Here is a 13091-nt window from a genome sequence, read left to right as displayed (position 1 = left end):
GCGCTAAACGGTGCTGGGAAGAGCTCTGCAGCCAGGCTCGGGTCTTATCGCTAATTATGTGTCTGTCTGAGCCGCAGCTGGCTCCTGGGATGTCTGGGTGGATTCGGCTCCTGGAGTTTTCCCTGGAAGCCTGCTAGGAGCCCGGGCGCCGAGCCGCAGCAATGAGGCACCCAGGCACTGCCTGCCTGCCGCCGGCTGCAGCCGTCCCGAGGGACCGGGGAGCGAGCAGCCCCTCGGTGCTGCAGCTGGAACACCGGGATCGGCTTCGCAGAGGGAAGGAGCAACCAGAAAACATCAAAACAGGGAACACCCGCACAGCTCCAGTGAGGGCGGGCTGGGTTCGAAAGTGCCTCCTTCCTAAAAATGCCAGAGCCAGGCGGTTGCGATGCTGCCACAGCGAAACGTGGGCATCCTGGTGATCCAAAAAGAGACGTGTTCGTGGCCAAAAGCTGGCAGTGGGGAGTGGGGCAGCTCGCTCCAGCCCGCTCCGGCCCCTCCTCAGCCTAAAGAAGAAGGGGATCGGGATTTTTCAGCTCGCGTGGAGCAAAACAATGAGCGTCAACCTGAGGCACCTTCCAGGTCTGCGAGCAAACCACCCCAGAACACAGCCCAAACCAAACCACGTCCCAGCTGGCGGCGGGCTGGAGGGGAGCTGTGAGCTGGAGGGCAGGGATGTCAGCTGGGGTGGGTTGGCTTTTAAATGCAAAAGCAGCCCCCGCCCCTGCCCTCTCCTGCCAGCACCTGGGGTGAACACACGTCAGGATGCCATTTCCCCCTCTGCCCGTGCCGAGTCTGCTCTTGTTTCGAGAGGCCGGGAAACCCTGATTCACCCCATCCCGCGGGGGTGCTGCCCAGGGCCGAGGGGTGCGGGAGAGGCTGGGGACCAGCCGAGCCTGTGGCAGGGAGCAGGGCGCCGCCCCTCTTCCCACTCCATCCTGCCCCCGTGTCTCGGTCTGGGGTGCCGTTCCCCCCCGCGGCTGGGGGGGTCCCCCGAGTGGGGGCATTTCCACCCTTCACTGGCGTCTCCATCACTCGGCGGCTCCGCATCCTGCTCTCCTGTTGCTCAGAGATGTGGAGGCAGTTGCTAAGAGACACCGAAACGTCAGCATCTGGCCCTCAAGGAAAAAAAGAGAAAAAAAAAGAGAGACAGAGAAAGAGAGAGACAAGGGAGGGCGAGGAGGAGGAGGGGAGGAAGGAGGTGGGGAAAGACCTGCTCCCATCGCCAGGCTCGGCAGCAGCCTTGGCCGTGGCTGTGGGAGCCATTCGCTCAACATGGTGGCCTCGGGGGTGAGGGCGGCTGCCCAAGGGACCCCCCCACCTCACAACTAGACCCCCACTCACCCCCCAACCAGCGTGAGTACTCCGGGGACCCCTGCACCACTGCAGGGGTGGGAGGGCTGGAGGGGAAGGGGGTGGTGGAGAGGGCGGGGGTGGCCATCGTGTCCCCTTGGCACCACGGGAAAGGATAGAGCCAGGGAGGGCACGGGCGAGGGAGGATGGAGGAAAGACGGCCAGGAGGTGGGCGCACAACAGTAGGCCTGGGGGTACATAGGAAGGCTGCTGGGGGGGGGGTCATCCTCACGCAACATGGGTGCCAATGGCTGAGCCGGTGGCATCAGGGGGTGGGCAGAGGGCTGAGGAGTGAGCAATCTCTGTCTGTGCCCACCACCCGCTGGGACGAGCTGACCAAGGTCAGTGGGGTTGGGGGGGGGGCTCTTTCTTGGCAAAAATCTTTGGAGAGGGGCACAGAGGAGCGGGGTGGCCTTGGCAGAGGGGGCATGGGGAGGCTGCGGGTGCCCCCCGCAGCCGCCCCGAGCCGCACGAGCCACAGAGCCCGCCCCCAGCAGGGTGTGTGGCTGGCATGGCTTCCTCCTGCCCCTCTTCCTCGCAGGCAGCCGAGCACGGCCAGACGCCAGCCCCACCAGTGCCCAGGGGCTCGCCACCCGCCCTGCCCCCCGGGGGATTTGGCGTGTGTCCCCCCGGATGCCACCAGGACGCCCGCAGCGTTGCTGGGCTAGCTCAGAGCCCGGCCCTGCTCCCGAAGAGCTCTGCGGGCAGCCCTTGGCGTGAGCGGGCGTGCGGCCCTTTGCCCACGGTGAGATGGCCTCCGCCACCCCGTGAGGGTCCAGACCCCCCGCTCGGGATTCGCCGCCGCCCCGCCATGCTGCTGGGCCCCTGGCTGGTGGCGGCAGCAGCGGTGGCGGCGGTAGCGGCGGCGGGCGCCGGGGCGGGCTGCCCGGTGCTGTGCACCTGCCGCGGGCAGGCGGTGGACTGCAGCGGGCAGAGGCTCTTCTCGGTGCCTCCCGAGCTGCCGCTGGACACCAGCAACCTCAGCCTGGCCCACAACCGTATCGCCAGCATCCCGCCGGGGTACCTGGCCTGCTACAGCCAGCTGCGCGCCCTCGACCTGCGCAACAACTCGCTGTCGGCGCTGCCGGCCGGGCTCTTCGCGGGTGCCCGCCGCCTGGCACACCTCGACCTCAGCCACAACAACTTCAGCCTGGTGCCGGCCGACATGTTCCTGGAGGCCAGCGGGCTGCTGCGCCTCGACCTCAGCCACAACCCCGGCCTGCGCCGCCTGCACCCCCACGCCTTCCGCGGGCTGGCACAGCTGCGGGAGCTGGACCTCAGCTACGGGGGGCTCTCGGCCATCAGCCTGGACACCCTGGAGGGGCTGCCGGGGCTGGTGGGCCTCCGCCTCGGGGGCAACCCCTGGGTGTGCGGCTGCGCCATGGAGCCCCTCCTCAAGTGGCTGCGGGGACGCATCCAGCGCTGCGCCTCGGGTAGGTGCCGCGGGTCCCAGCACCCCCACCCGCCCCACCTTCAGGGCTGTCCTGGCCCTGACGCCGCTCCCCCGGCAGATCCGCAGCTGGCCGAGTGCCGGGCCCCCCCCCGAGGTGGCGGGAGCCCCCCTGCTCTCCCTGACGGATGAGAGCTTCCAGGCCTGCCACCTCACCCTGACGCTGGACGACTATCTTTTCATCGCCTTCGTCGGCTTCGTCGTCTCCATCGCCTCGGTGGCCACCAACTTCCTGCTGGGCATCACTGCCAACTGCTGCCACCGCTGGAGCAAGGCCAGTGAAGACGAGGACGTTTAGGCAACGACCGCCGTCATCGCCCATGTCCCTCTGCCCCAGTGGGGACCCCTGACTGTGCCTTGTCCTCGTCCCTTCCCGCCGATCCCCATGCTGGGGTGGCCCTTGTGACACCGGTCCAGCCGTGGCAGGGGACACTGGGGGACAGATCCTCTTCCTTTTGCCGCACAACAAGGAATTTTTACCCCACTCAGCACCTTGAGCTTGGATCTCCCATTTCCGCTGCCCATGGCTGGGGGTGGCAGTGGCTGGGGGTCCTGTGAGGGTCCTGTGGGGGTCCTGCTTCCCAGTGCCAGTCAGGGGGGCTGAGGGCTGCAACTGGGGACTGTTTCCCTGCTCTGGACAGAAACCCCCAAAGTGGCACCTGTGTGCCTTGGAGGCCACCAACTGCCCTCGCCAGGGGAAAACTGAGGAAATTCCCATTTTCAGCCCAAACCCAGGACTGGCAGAGCCCTACGAATCCTGCCTACAGTCCCCCTGAACACCTGGGTGGGGTTCAAGCCCACCCACCTCTCATGGGGGAGACCTGGGGGGTGCCTGCATCTTGCTGGTGACTGGGTTCATCGTGCCTGGTGGGCAGGTGAGCCGCAAGCATCTCCTGGGGATGACTTTCCCAGCCCTTGCCTTTCTCTTCCCAAATCTTGCATAGGTTCGGGGCCAAACCAGGCACCGAGCATGACTCGGAGCGAGACACTCACTGCCACATCCCTGCTCACCGATGGGTCAGGAGGCAGAGAGGGATACAACTGGGGGAGGGGTGTGGGGAGGGGGGGGAGGAAAAGGAAAAAGAGCAAAGCCAGCGACCTCTCTGTGCACTGAGGCAGCTGCTGTGTATCTGTGTGTCACACCTTCACTAGGGCTGGTCCTGCAGCATCGCAGTGGGGCTGGGGCTTGGCACCTCCCTAGAGTCTCTCCATGAGTGGTTTTTGTGGTTTCTCTCCTCACCATGTGCCCTCAGCATGGAGGTAGAGGGTGGTTGTGGGTGCAGGTTAAAACCAAGCCAACAAAGAAAAGGAGAAAAGGGGGAAATGAGGCAATGTACTGGCTTGGAGATGCCACTTCCCATTGCTGAGCATCTCCCTGGGCTGGGAACCTCAGCAGAGGCAGAAGGCTGGGTGCCCAATTGGGACAGGTTGGGGACCCCGTGGGGATGTGGCCTGGCTTAGGAACCTGGACCCCTTGCAGGGTTCTGAGCCAAGCCAGGGAAAGCTGGGTGACCCATGATGGGCCACTCCGAGCTGTGGTGGGACCCACGGGGAGATGATACCCATGGGGATGTTGAGCCCACGGTACAGATGCACTCCTATCACGGCTGCATCCCCAGCCCAGTGCTCACAGCGGGGCAGCAGCCCACAGTACCGTGGCTCTGGGGGTCTTTTTCTGTATTTTCTCTTTTTTTTTTCCCCCTTTTGGTGAGTCTGAGACACTCCCAGCATCCTCTGGATACCCAGGACCAGCTGCATCCCTGTGCCCTCCCTGCACCACCCTGGCCACCACCCAGTGCACAGCAGAGGAATGAGAGCCCAGCACCTGCTCTCCTGACAGACCCCGTTTCTCCTTTTCTGAAGCAAAATTGGACGAGCCTCACGTGGCAGAATCCACCCTTGGATGCCTGATTCTGCCCCGTGCCAGCCCACGGGGCACTGAGAACCGCGATGGGTGTCCCTGTAGCACGGCCACCGCCTGCACAGCAGTGAGACTGGGAGAGCCCAGCACAGGGGTATTGTGCCCCCTGCCTGGCTCCTCCTGCCCCTTATCTCAGCCTCAGCCTCCTCTTCTTTTTCTTCTTTTTATTATCTTCCTTTTTTTCCTTTGTCTCTTTACTTTTTGCCTTTTTATCATTTTTCTCTTTACCCCCTTTCCTTTCTTTTTCTTTCCCTTCCCTTCCCTTCCCTTCCCTTCCCTTCCCTTCCCTTCCCTTCCCTTCCCTTCCCTTCCCTTCCCTTCCCTTCCCTTCCCTTCCCTTCCCTTCCCTTCCCTTCCCTTCCCTTCCCTTCCCTTCCCTTCCCTTCCCTTCCCTTCCCTTCCCTTCCCTTCCCTTCCCTTCCCTTCCCTTCCCTTCCCTTCCCTTCCCTTCCCTTCCCTTCCCTTCCCTTCCCTTTCCTTTATTTTTCCTTTCCTTTTTCCTTTTATTTTCTTTCCTTTTCATTTCTTTTCCTTTTCTTCTCCTTCTCGTTTTCTTTTTCCTTTCTTTTTCTTTTCTTCTTTTTTTCCCCCTCTTCTCTCCCTTTCCACAGGTCTCCCAGCAGGGCTGTGTGTGGCAGGGGAAGGGAGCAGAGCCGAACCCCTCCAGCCTTTGTATGGAGCGTTTTATACCCGCGGAGTTTTGTAAACCGGCGGCACTTTTTCAGAGCCGAACTCAACAATAAAGAGCAGCAGCGCAGCTCGGCTTGGGGACACAGCCACGGCGTGCGACGGGGACACGCGTGTAGGAGACCGGGGCGGGGGGAGATGGTGTCCCACAGCCTGCAGAAGGCATCAGCCGTGTTTGTCCCTTCCCGGAGCTTCCTGTTATTCCTCCGGCAAGCATCTCCCGTCCCGACGGGGCCCAGCTGCCGGCAGCCGGGTCACCGCAGTGTCACCCACTCCCCGGACCCTGCTGTCGTCCGGAAGGGGGTCCGTGGGGGCTACCTCGACTGGCCGGAGCCGGGAGGTCGGGCAGCAGCTGTGCCGCGTCCGGCCGGCACCAGGGAAAGGCTGAGGGCAGCTGCTGGATGGTGCCATGGCAGGGTGGGAGGATGCTGCTGCTCTGTGCCATCCTACTCACCGGCGGCTCCGTGGCAGTTCTGGGTGTCCAATACACTCCAGCACCCCCCGGCACTGTCACTCCACTGCCCCACTGTCCACCCACCCATCCCTCCTGTCTTTGCAGCCATCCATCCCCTCTTGTCTACCACCCATCTCTTCAGCTTTCCTTCTGTCCATTTGTCCTCCCTTCCAGACATCCCACCAGCCCTCTGTACATACACCCACCTTTCCCTCCCTCCTAACCACTTTCCATCCAACCATCCATCTCTCCATCCATCTTATTCCACACTCCATCCTCACCCCCCTTTCCCAAAATTTCCACTCCCCTTATCTCATCCACCTTTGTCCTTCATCCTTCCCCCCAGCCCCAGAGAGTCACAGAGAAGTATGGGGCAGCAGGACCCTCAGAGGTCCCATCCACAGCCCTTCCCAAGCCCTTCATCCTGAATCTCTGAAAACATGGCAGAGAAAAAAAATCAAACTCTCCCCCATTTCACACAGTTTCTCTCTTTTGACCCCTCCTTGTCCCACAAAGCCCCCAGCACTGTCCACAACCCTTTGAACCTTTTCCTTCTCACACAATTAGCCCCTTAAAGGGTGTTTGGGGCCAAATTTCATGGTGTATCACCTCGGGTTATGTATGGTGGGGACAGTCAGGGCAGAGACCACATGCAATGTCCCCTCATCACTTACTCCTCATTACCTGCTCCCACCCCCCCCACCCCCATTGTTTCTCGACTGTTTCTACCCTACAGGGTCCATCAGACACTGCTCTGCATGACAGATCCCTCATTGCCCGGCACAGGCCCCTAACCCCCCTCGATGTAGGGATGCAGGATCTCCCACCCATTTGCTTTGAGACGCCATGTGAAAGCAGCCCAGGGCTGGGCTGCTAACAGGGAGATCACTTCAAAGGGGACAACGAGGGACATCACCTGGCTTAGCACAGCGCCAAATTATTTCTCCCAGCCCCAGGGTGGGGGAAGGGGCGGGTGTCACCCTTGTCTCTTTGGCCCCTTGGAAATGCAGCTCGGGACTAGGAGGCTTTTTGGGGTTGGGGGCTGCTGCTCCTGTCCCCATCCTCATCCTTGTCCCCACGCCTGTCCTCATTCCCATGGCCAGCCTGGCTCATCCCTCACCCCGGGGCTTCCTGCCAAAGCCCCGCACACGCTCCTCCAAAAGACGCCTGTGTGGAGCAGCCTCCTTTTGTCCAGCCTCACGTCCCCTTGTCACACACTTTGGGGACATCTGGCCCAGACCGCAGCCGAGGTTGTGGCGATCCAGAGCCCAAGTGTCGCTTTTGGGGGATTGAGGGCCCCTAGACTCCCCCGGGGAGCACCCCAAGCACATCACCCCCCTAACTCTCCTACCCTGCGTTTGCTGAGGATGCACTGGGCAGGGTTCTGCTCCCCACCCCCGCTGACCCCCCCTCATCTTCCTCGCTGCTGCCGCAGGAAGGCAACACCTTCCTTATCTCCTTCCGACGGGTGGTCCGGGCCCCGCCGCCCCCTCCCCCCATCCCCGGCTTCTCTGTTTTTCCGAAGTGTCCCCGCGCCCCCTCTCCCCGCCCCCCTCCCCCTCCGAGACTCCTCAGCCCAGCGCTTCCCTCCGGGAAGGGAAAGGGAAATCTCCCAGCGGCGGGCACAGCCCCGGCTCCTGGCAGCGAGCCTGCGATCGCTGCTTCCGTGCCCAGCACGGGAGGAAACCGCCCGCACGGCTCCCGGCACTCAGCGGGGGGCCTGAGAGCCCCCCGACAACGCTGGGGCTTGGGGGTGGGGATGGAGGAGTGAAAGGATGGAGGGGATAAGGGGTGGTAGCATGGCAGGAGAGATCAAGGGTTGGGGAGATCAAGCGATAGAGGGATTGAGGGATGAGGGATGGAGTGGAGGGACGGAGATATGGAGAAAGGGCAGAATGGATAGCGGGAGGGAGGGACAGAAGGATGGATAGATGGATGAGCAGTTTCAGGGGTTCTCTCTAGGACAAGCCAGCATGGAAGACTCCCTTTTGTTGCTTCAGCTGCAGCATTTCCACACCCCCAGCCTCACTCCAGCTCTGAGACCAAATCTGAACCCTGGGGAAACACCCCAAAAATCAGGTCCAGTGGGGTGAAAAGAGGCACCAAGGGCTCCAAATCTGCCGCACCAGATGGTTTGTCCACCCATAGGCCACTCCACATTTACTGCTTCAAGACAAAGGGCCGTCCCCAAGGGAGGTGACTCGGGCTGTGCTGGCTCCCAGAACTAGGTGGTGGCAAGGCAAGAAGGTAAATACGGCGACACCATCCCCTCACTCCCCCGCCCCGAAGGGAAGCTTCCCAAGGAACCCAGTAATGGTCCTGCATCCTTTCCAAGTGGGAACAAAGGCCAAGGAGACAGGATAGTTCATCATCAGTAAATGAAGGATGTAAATAACGAAGAGGAGGAAGATTTATTTAGAGCAAAGCCTCAGGAGGCGGTGGGGACCGGGGGGGAAACGGGAGAGGAGCCATTTAGTGCCTCATCAGACTCCTGTCTGGCGTTGACCATTGTCTCCCTCAGCCCCCTAAAACCCCCACGCAAACCAAATCGGCCCCAAAAGCCCCTGTCCAAGCCCAAACAGTCCCCAGATCCCCCAGTCCAAACCAAATCTGTCTCTCCTCTCGTCCCTGGCTGTTTGATGGCATCAGCAGCCCATTTTCGCGCCGCGGGGGTGACTCAGTCAGGGCTTTTTCTGGCCTCAGATAAGAAGGAGAAAAGCCCCAGAATGGGATTTGGTGGGACAAGGTGGGTGCCTGATGCAATCAGAGCTCCTGGGGCAGGGGCACTTAGGGGGTTGTAAGGATTTTGGTGTTAAAGCAGCCACATCACAGTGCCCTGTGATGCTCAGATGTACTGAGATGGGAATTCTTGCGTTTCCTAAAGTTGATGTTGGGGTAGAGACTCGGGGAGGGGGGGGCTGCCCTGGGCTTGAGCCCTCAACATGGTTTCCAGCGGGAAGCCAGGAGGGGACACAGGCAGCTGTGGGGTGCAGGGACACTCCATAGTGCACACACATCCCTCCCCCTGCTCACATGCACCCTAAAGCTCAGACATAACTCCCACTCGACGAACTCCATGCTGCCCCAGACCATCCCCCCCCTCCGCCCGCCCGCCGGCTCCCTCCCTATCCCTCGAGAGGGAACTGCAGACACCTTGCTCCTTTTTTTTAACCAAAAGTCATTTATTTGTCACAAACTACAAAGCCCTGTGGGTACTGCGGAGAGCTGTCCCTGCCTGAGCCCCCCAGGGGCTCTGCCCAGGCCCTGCCTCAGTTTCCCCATCCCAAGAGCAGTGCGGGGGGGTCCCCAAAGCAAGCCAGGCTCCAGGGTAAGCAGGGGGAGGTGGGTCCCCCCAAGGAGACCAGCTCGGGGGGCACTGGGAGTGGATTGGTGTGGGTCAGGCACGGAAGAGCGTCTCCTGGGTGGCTTGGTCCAGCTTGCCTCCCTGTCCCGGCCCCCCTTTGCCACCAGGGGGGTGGCTGTGCCCCGAGGAGTAGCTGCCGGAGCGCTCAGGGCCGGGGCCAGGGGTCCGGCAGCAGAGGAGGGCAGCACAGGCATGGCGGAAGCGGGGGTCGAAGAAGGCGTAGAGGAAGGGGTTGAGGCAGCTGTTGATGTAGGCGATGCCGGTGCAGTAGGGATGGAGGTTGTTGAGGAAGGCGTGGAGGCTGCAGGACCACGGCAGCACCTCCAGGTCCATCAGCACGTAGAGGGTCTTCACCAGGTGGAAGGGCAGCCAGCAGCCCCCGAAGGCAGCCACCAGCACGGTGATGATGGTGAGGAGGCGCTTACGCTTGCGGGGCCCCTCGGCCCGCTCCCGGTGGAAGTGGCTGGCCACGGTGCGGGCAATGAAGAAGTAGCAGGTCAGCATGATGGCGAAGGGGGCCACGAAGCCCAGGGCGGTGGAGGAGAGCCCCAACCCCACCTCCCAGGCGCCCTCCGTCCCCGGGGCAGCCAGACCCCCGTAGTCCATGTAGCAGGTTATCTTGGTGTCCCCACCGAGGGCGGCTGCTCGCCGCAGCACCAGGGCCGGCAGGGCCAGCAGGGCTGCCAGTGCCCACAGGGCCACGGTGGCCACCAGCCCGCTGACCCGTGAGCGCAGCTTGGCAGTGGCCAGCGGCCGCACGATGGCCAGGTAGCGGTCGAAGCTCAGCCCCGTCAGGCAGAAGACGCTGGCATACATGTTGACGAAGACCAGGTAACTGCTGACCTTGCAGGCGGCTGTGCCAAAGGGCCAGTGGTAGCCCAGCCAGGCATAGGCAGCCCACAGCGGCAGAGTGGCCACGAAGGTGAGGTCGGCGGCGGCCAAGTTGGCGATAAAGGTGTCGGCCGAGCGCCGGCGGTCGCGGCCGCCCTTGAAGACGGTCCAGAGGACCAGCCCGTTGCCCGCCGTGCCCAGCAGGAAGACCAGCAAGTAGATGGCGGGCAGCAGGGACAGCGAGGTGCCCCACTCCGCATACTCGCAGTCAGTGTCGTTGTCCCCGTAGGTGTAGGCGTCCGCTGCCGTCTCCTCCATGCCGCCGGCCACGGGCTCAGCCTGGCTCAGCTCAGCTCATCCCGGGCCCAGCAGCAGCTCCGGCCTCTGAGCCCAGCCCCGCGGGTCCCACCGCGTTACCTCCCCTTCCTCCGACTCCGCCCTCCTCCTTGAGGGGATGGACAGGATGGGGGGGAGCCCCCGTGGGAAATTTCACAGCTCCCCCCCCTCCATCTGCTCCTTCCCAGGGGTGTTGGCAGCTCTCACCCAGGTGTCAGCAGTCAGCTCCTGCAAGAGCCCTCGGCCCCTCCTTGCCCCCGACGGGGGTCAGCCACCCTGAGCCACCTCCGGGGGCTTCCATCACCCCGAGCCGTGCCTGACTGCGGTACTTTCGCTCAGGGTGGGGCGGGGGGGGCTTTACGGACCTGTCTCCGGGGGTCCAGCACCCGGCGGGTCCGATTTGCATTCGGAGTTTCACCTCGGGATGCAAACGCTGCGCCCAGGGCTTGCATTTGACATTTGCAGCGTCGGACTGGCACCCGGGGAGGGTTGCATTTGGCGTTTGGCATTTGGGAGGGTTGCATTTGGCACCTGGTGTGTGTGTGTGTGTGTGCATTTGGCACCTGGAGGGGGTGTGTGCATTTGGCACTCTTCGGCATTTGGCGTTTTGCATTTTGCTTCCAGAGTGTTGTTTCTGCAGCGGCGGCTGCGGGGAGGTTCCCAGCTGCGGAGCCCCATTTTTCCCTCCTTTCTGCGCTTACCGAAAGTCAAGGATTGGGAAGCTCCAGGATCCCTGTCCCCAGCCCACAAAACGACCATTTTATGGCACCTTCTGCTAAGGAACCCTAGGCGATGCGGGGGGAGACCTCGTTGCTCTGCGATGGCTCTGTGTTCGCAAAGGAGCAGAAGGCAGCAGCGGAGGCGGCGGCAAAACTCAGAGAGAGAGAGAGAGAGAAATCGCCCCAGAAATTAACTCCTGGGTTGGGATAGGGGGTAGGAGGCAGTTGAGCTGAAGAGTTCCCGCGACGACGGGGCTGAGTTCTCAGAACCACGGGTCTGGGGAAAAGCTCCCGGAGAAGTTAGTGTCTGGCAAAGTCTGCAGCGCCCCGGGGCAGGGGCTGGGCGAAAAGCAGGGGCGCTTGGGCTGGGCACGGACTGAAGCTGTTCGCTGTTGTAACAGGGAAATCGTGAGGAGAGGGCTATGGAGATGGTGAGGAGAGAGTCAAACGCTGGCAGTGAGAGAAGTGGGGCTGGGGTGCGGGGCACAGCTGGCACCTCTTCACTGGTGCACTGGGACTCTTATCCCGGGAAAAGTGGCGTGAAGATGTGAGGGAGCTTAAATCGGTGGCTGGTACAGGGAGGTGAGCTCGAAGTGGTCTCCAAAGCTACAACAACCAAAGGAGAGGAGCGGCAGGGGGTCAGGGGGGTGGGTGTGACAGTCACCAAACCAGGCACCCAAAGCCTGCCCACGGGAGAGCAAATTGGCTCTAAAGCAGTGGAGATGAGGGGCACTGGGGCAGGGGTGCAAAGATGCCCACAGTGAGGGGCCCCTGCCTGCGAGGAATGGAAACTAAAATCTGATCAAACCTGACACGATCAATAGCTGGGGAACGCGCAGAGCCCGTGCGAGGGGGGCGAAGGCAGGGACAGGCACAGCCTGATGGAGAGGGCATCAACGGGATACAAACCAGGCAACTGATAAACGCCGGCGCAGCCACAGCCTCGCTGAGCAGCTGCAGCAGGAGAGCTCTGTGCCCAACCATGCCAACTGCTCCTGTGCCCTGTGGGTGGCACAGAGCAGGTCAAAACCACTCCAGCCCCACCAGGAAGCTATTGGGGATGCCAAGGGTCTGCAGGGTCATCCCTTGGCACCTGCAGAATGCAGAGTGTTGTCGCAGGGTGCCAGTGAAGCCCCTGGCTCCGGGCTGACAAATGGGGCCAGCCGGAGCCCCGCCTGGAGTGGTGGGGCAGGGACAGGGGTGGGCGAAGTGCCTGGAAGCATAGGGAGAGCAGCAATGTTATCAGCACGGGGCTGATAACGAGCACTGTTATCTGTGAAGCATGGGGAGGGGAGTACAGGGGGCATGGGGCTCTGCAAGGGGCTGTGTGTGGGGGGCAAGTGGCTGTCATCTCCCCCTCCCCTTTGCCTTTCTAACAGGCTCTGCCAGGAAAATCAGCCACGTTCCAGGGGGTAAGATGTCCTCAGACAGCTTCTGGGGCAGGTCCACTCACAACTCAGGCAAGAACCCAGGTGGGGGGTAGAGCTGGCACGGTGGCAAAGCACCTTCAAGCAGGGGCAGAAGGCTGGAGCTAGGTGGCATCTGTTCCTGATCCAGCTTGGGGTGAACCCAGAAAGAAGATAGTGGGTAGGGAGAAAGGGCCAGAAGCATGTGTGGTGCCAGAGTGGGTGTGGTTGGCACATGAGGGCAGAGGTGTGGGTGGGAGATGCCAGAAGGTGTTTCTGCAGAGGGGTGAAGGCAAGAAAAGGGGGTGCAAGCACACACTGGTAGATGTACATGCAGTTTGCATGCCCAGACATGGAACCATGGGGCTGATGGGTGCCAGCAGGGGATGTTGGAAGGGTCTATGTGTGTAAAAAGATGCCCAGATCTGTGCACACGGCCCTCTGTGGGCACCTACAGAAGGAGGCACCCAGAGGGGTATTTCCAGACCACTTGCACCCAGGCAGCACCCATGGGTGCCCCAGAAAGCCATGCAGGTGGCACTTCTAGCTGCAGGCAGAGCTGGAGCTCCTCCT

General features: G+C 62.1%; 2 protein-coding genes across 2 annotated transcripts; one reads left to right on the top strand and one right to left on the bottom strand.

Moving 5' to 3' along the window:
- Positions 1-1897: 1897 nt before the first annotated feature.
- LRRC55 (leucine rich repeat containing 55) lies at positions 1898-3291 on the top strand. Its single transcript, XM_064163959.1, is given in 3 exon segments — positions 1898-2783; positions 2862-2887; positions 2889-3291. Coding segments are annotated over 3 exon segments (858 nt in total). The 5' UTR covers positions 1898-2161; the 3' UTR covers positions 3099-3291.
- Positions 3292-9023: 5732 nt separating this feature from the next.
- APLNR (apelin receptor) lies at positions 9024-13067 on the bottom strand. Its single transcript, XM_064163495.1, has one exon. The coding sequence runs from the start codon at positions 10373-10375 to the stop codon at positions 9260-9262; it is 1116 nt and encodes a 371-aa protein (XP_064019565.1). The 5' UTR covers positions 10376-13067; the 3' UTR covers positions 9024-9259.
- Positions 13068-13091: the final 24 nt, after the last annotated feature.

Source organism: Pogoniulus pusillus, chromosome 24 (genome assembly GCF_015220805.1).
Source record: "Pogoniulus pusillus isolate bPogPus1 chromosome 24, bPogPus1.pri, whole genome shotgun sequence".
Lineage (NCBI taxonomy): Eukaryota > Metazoa > Chordata > Aves > Piciformes > Lybiidae > Pogoniulus > Pogoniulus pusillus.
Note: the sequence above shows the minus strand (reverse complement) of the source record. Positions and strands in the feature narration are given on the sequence as shown.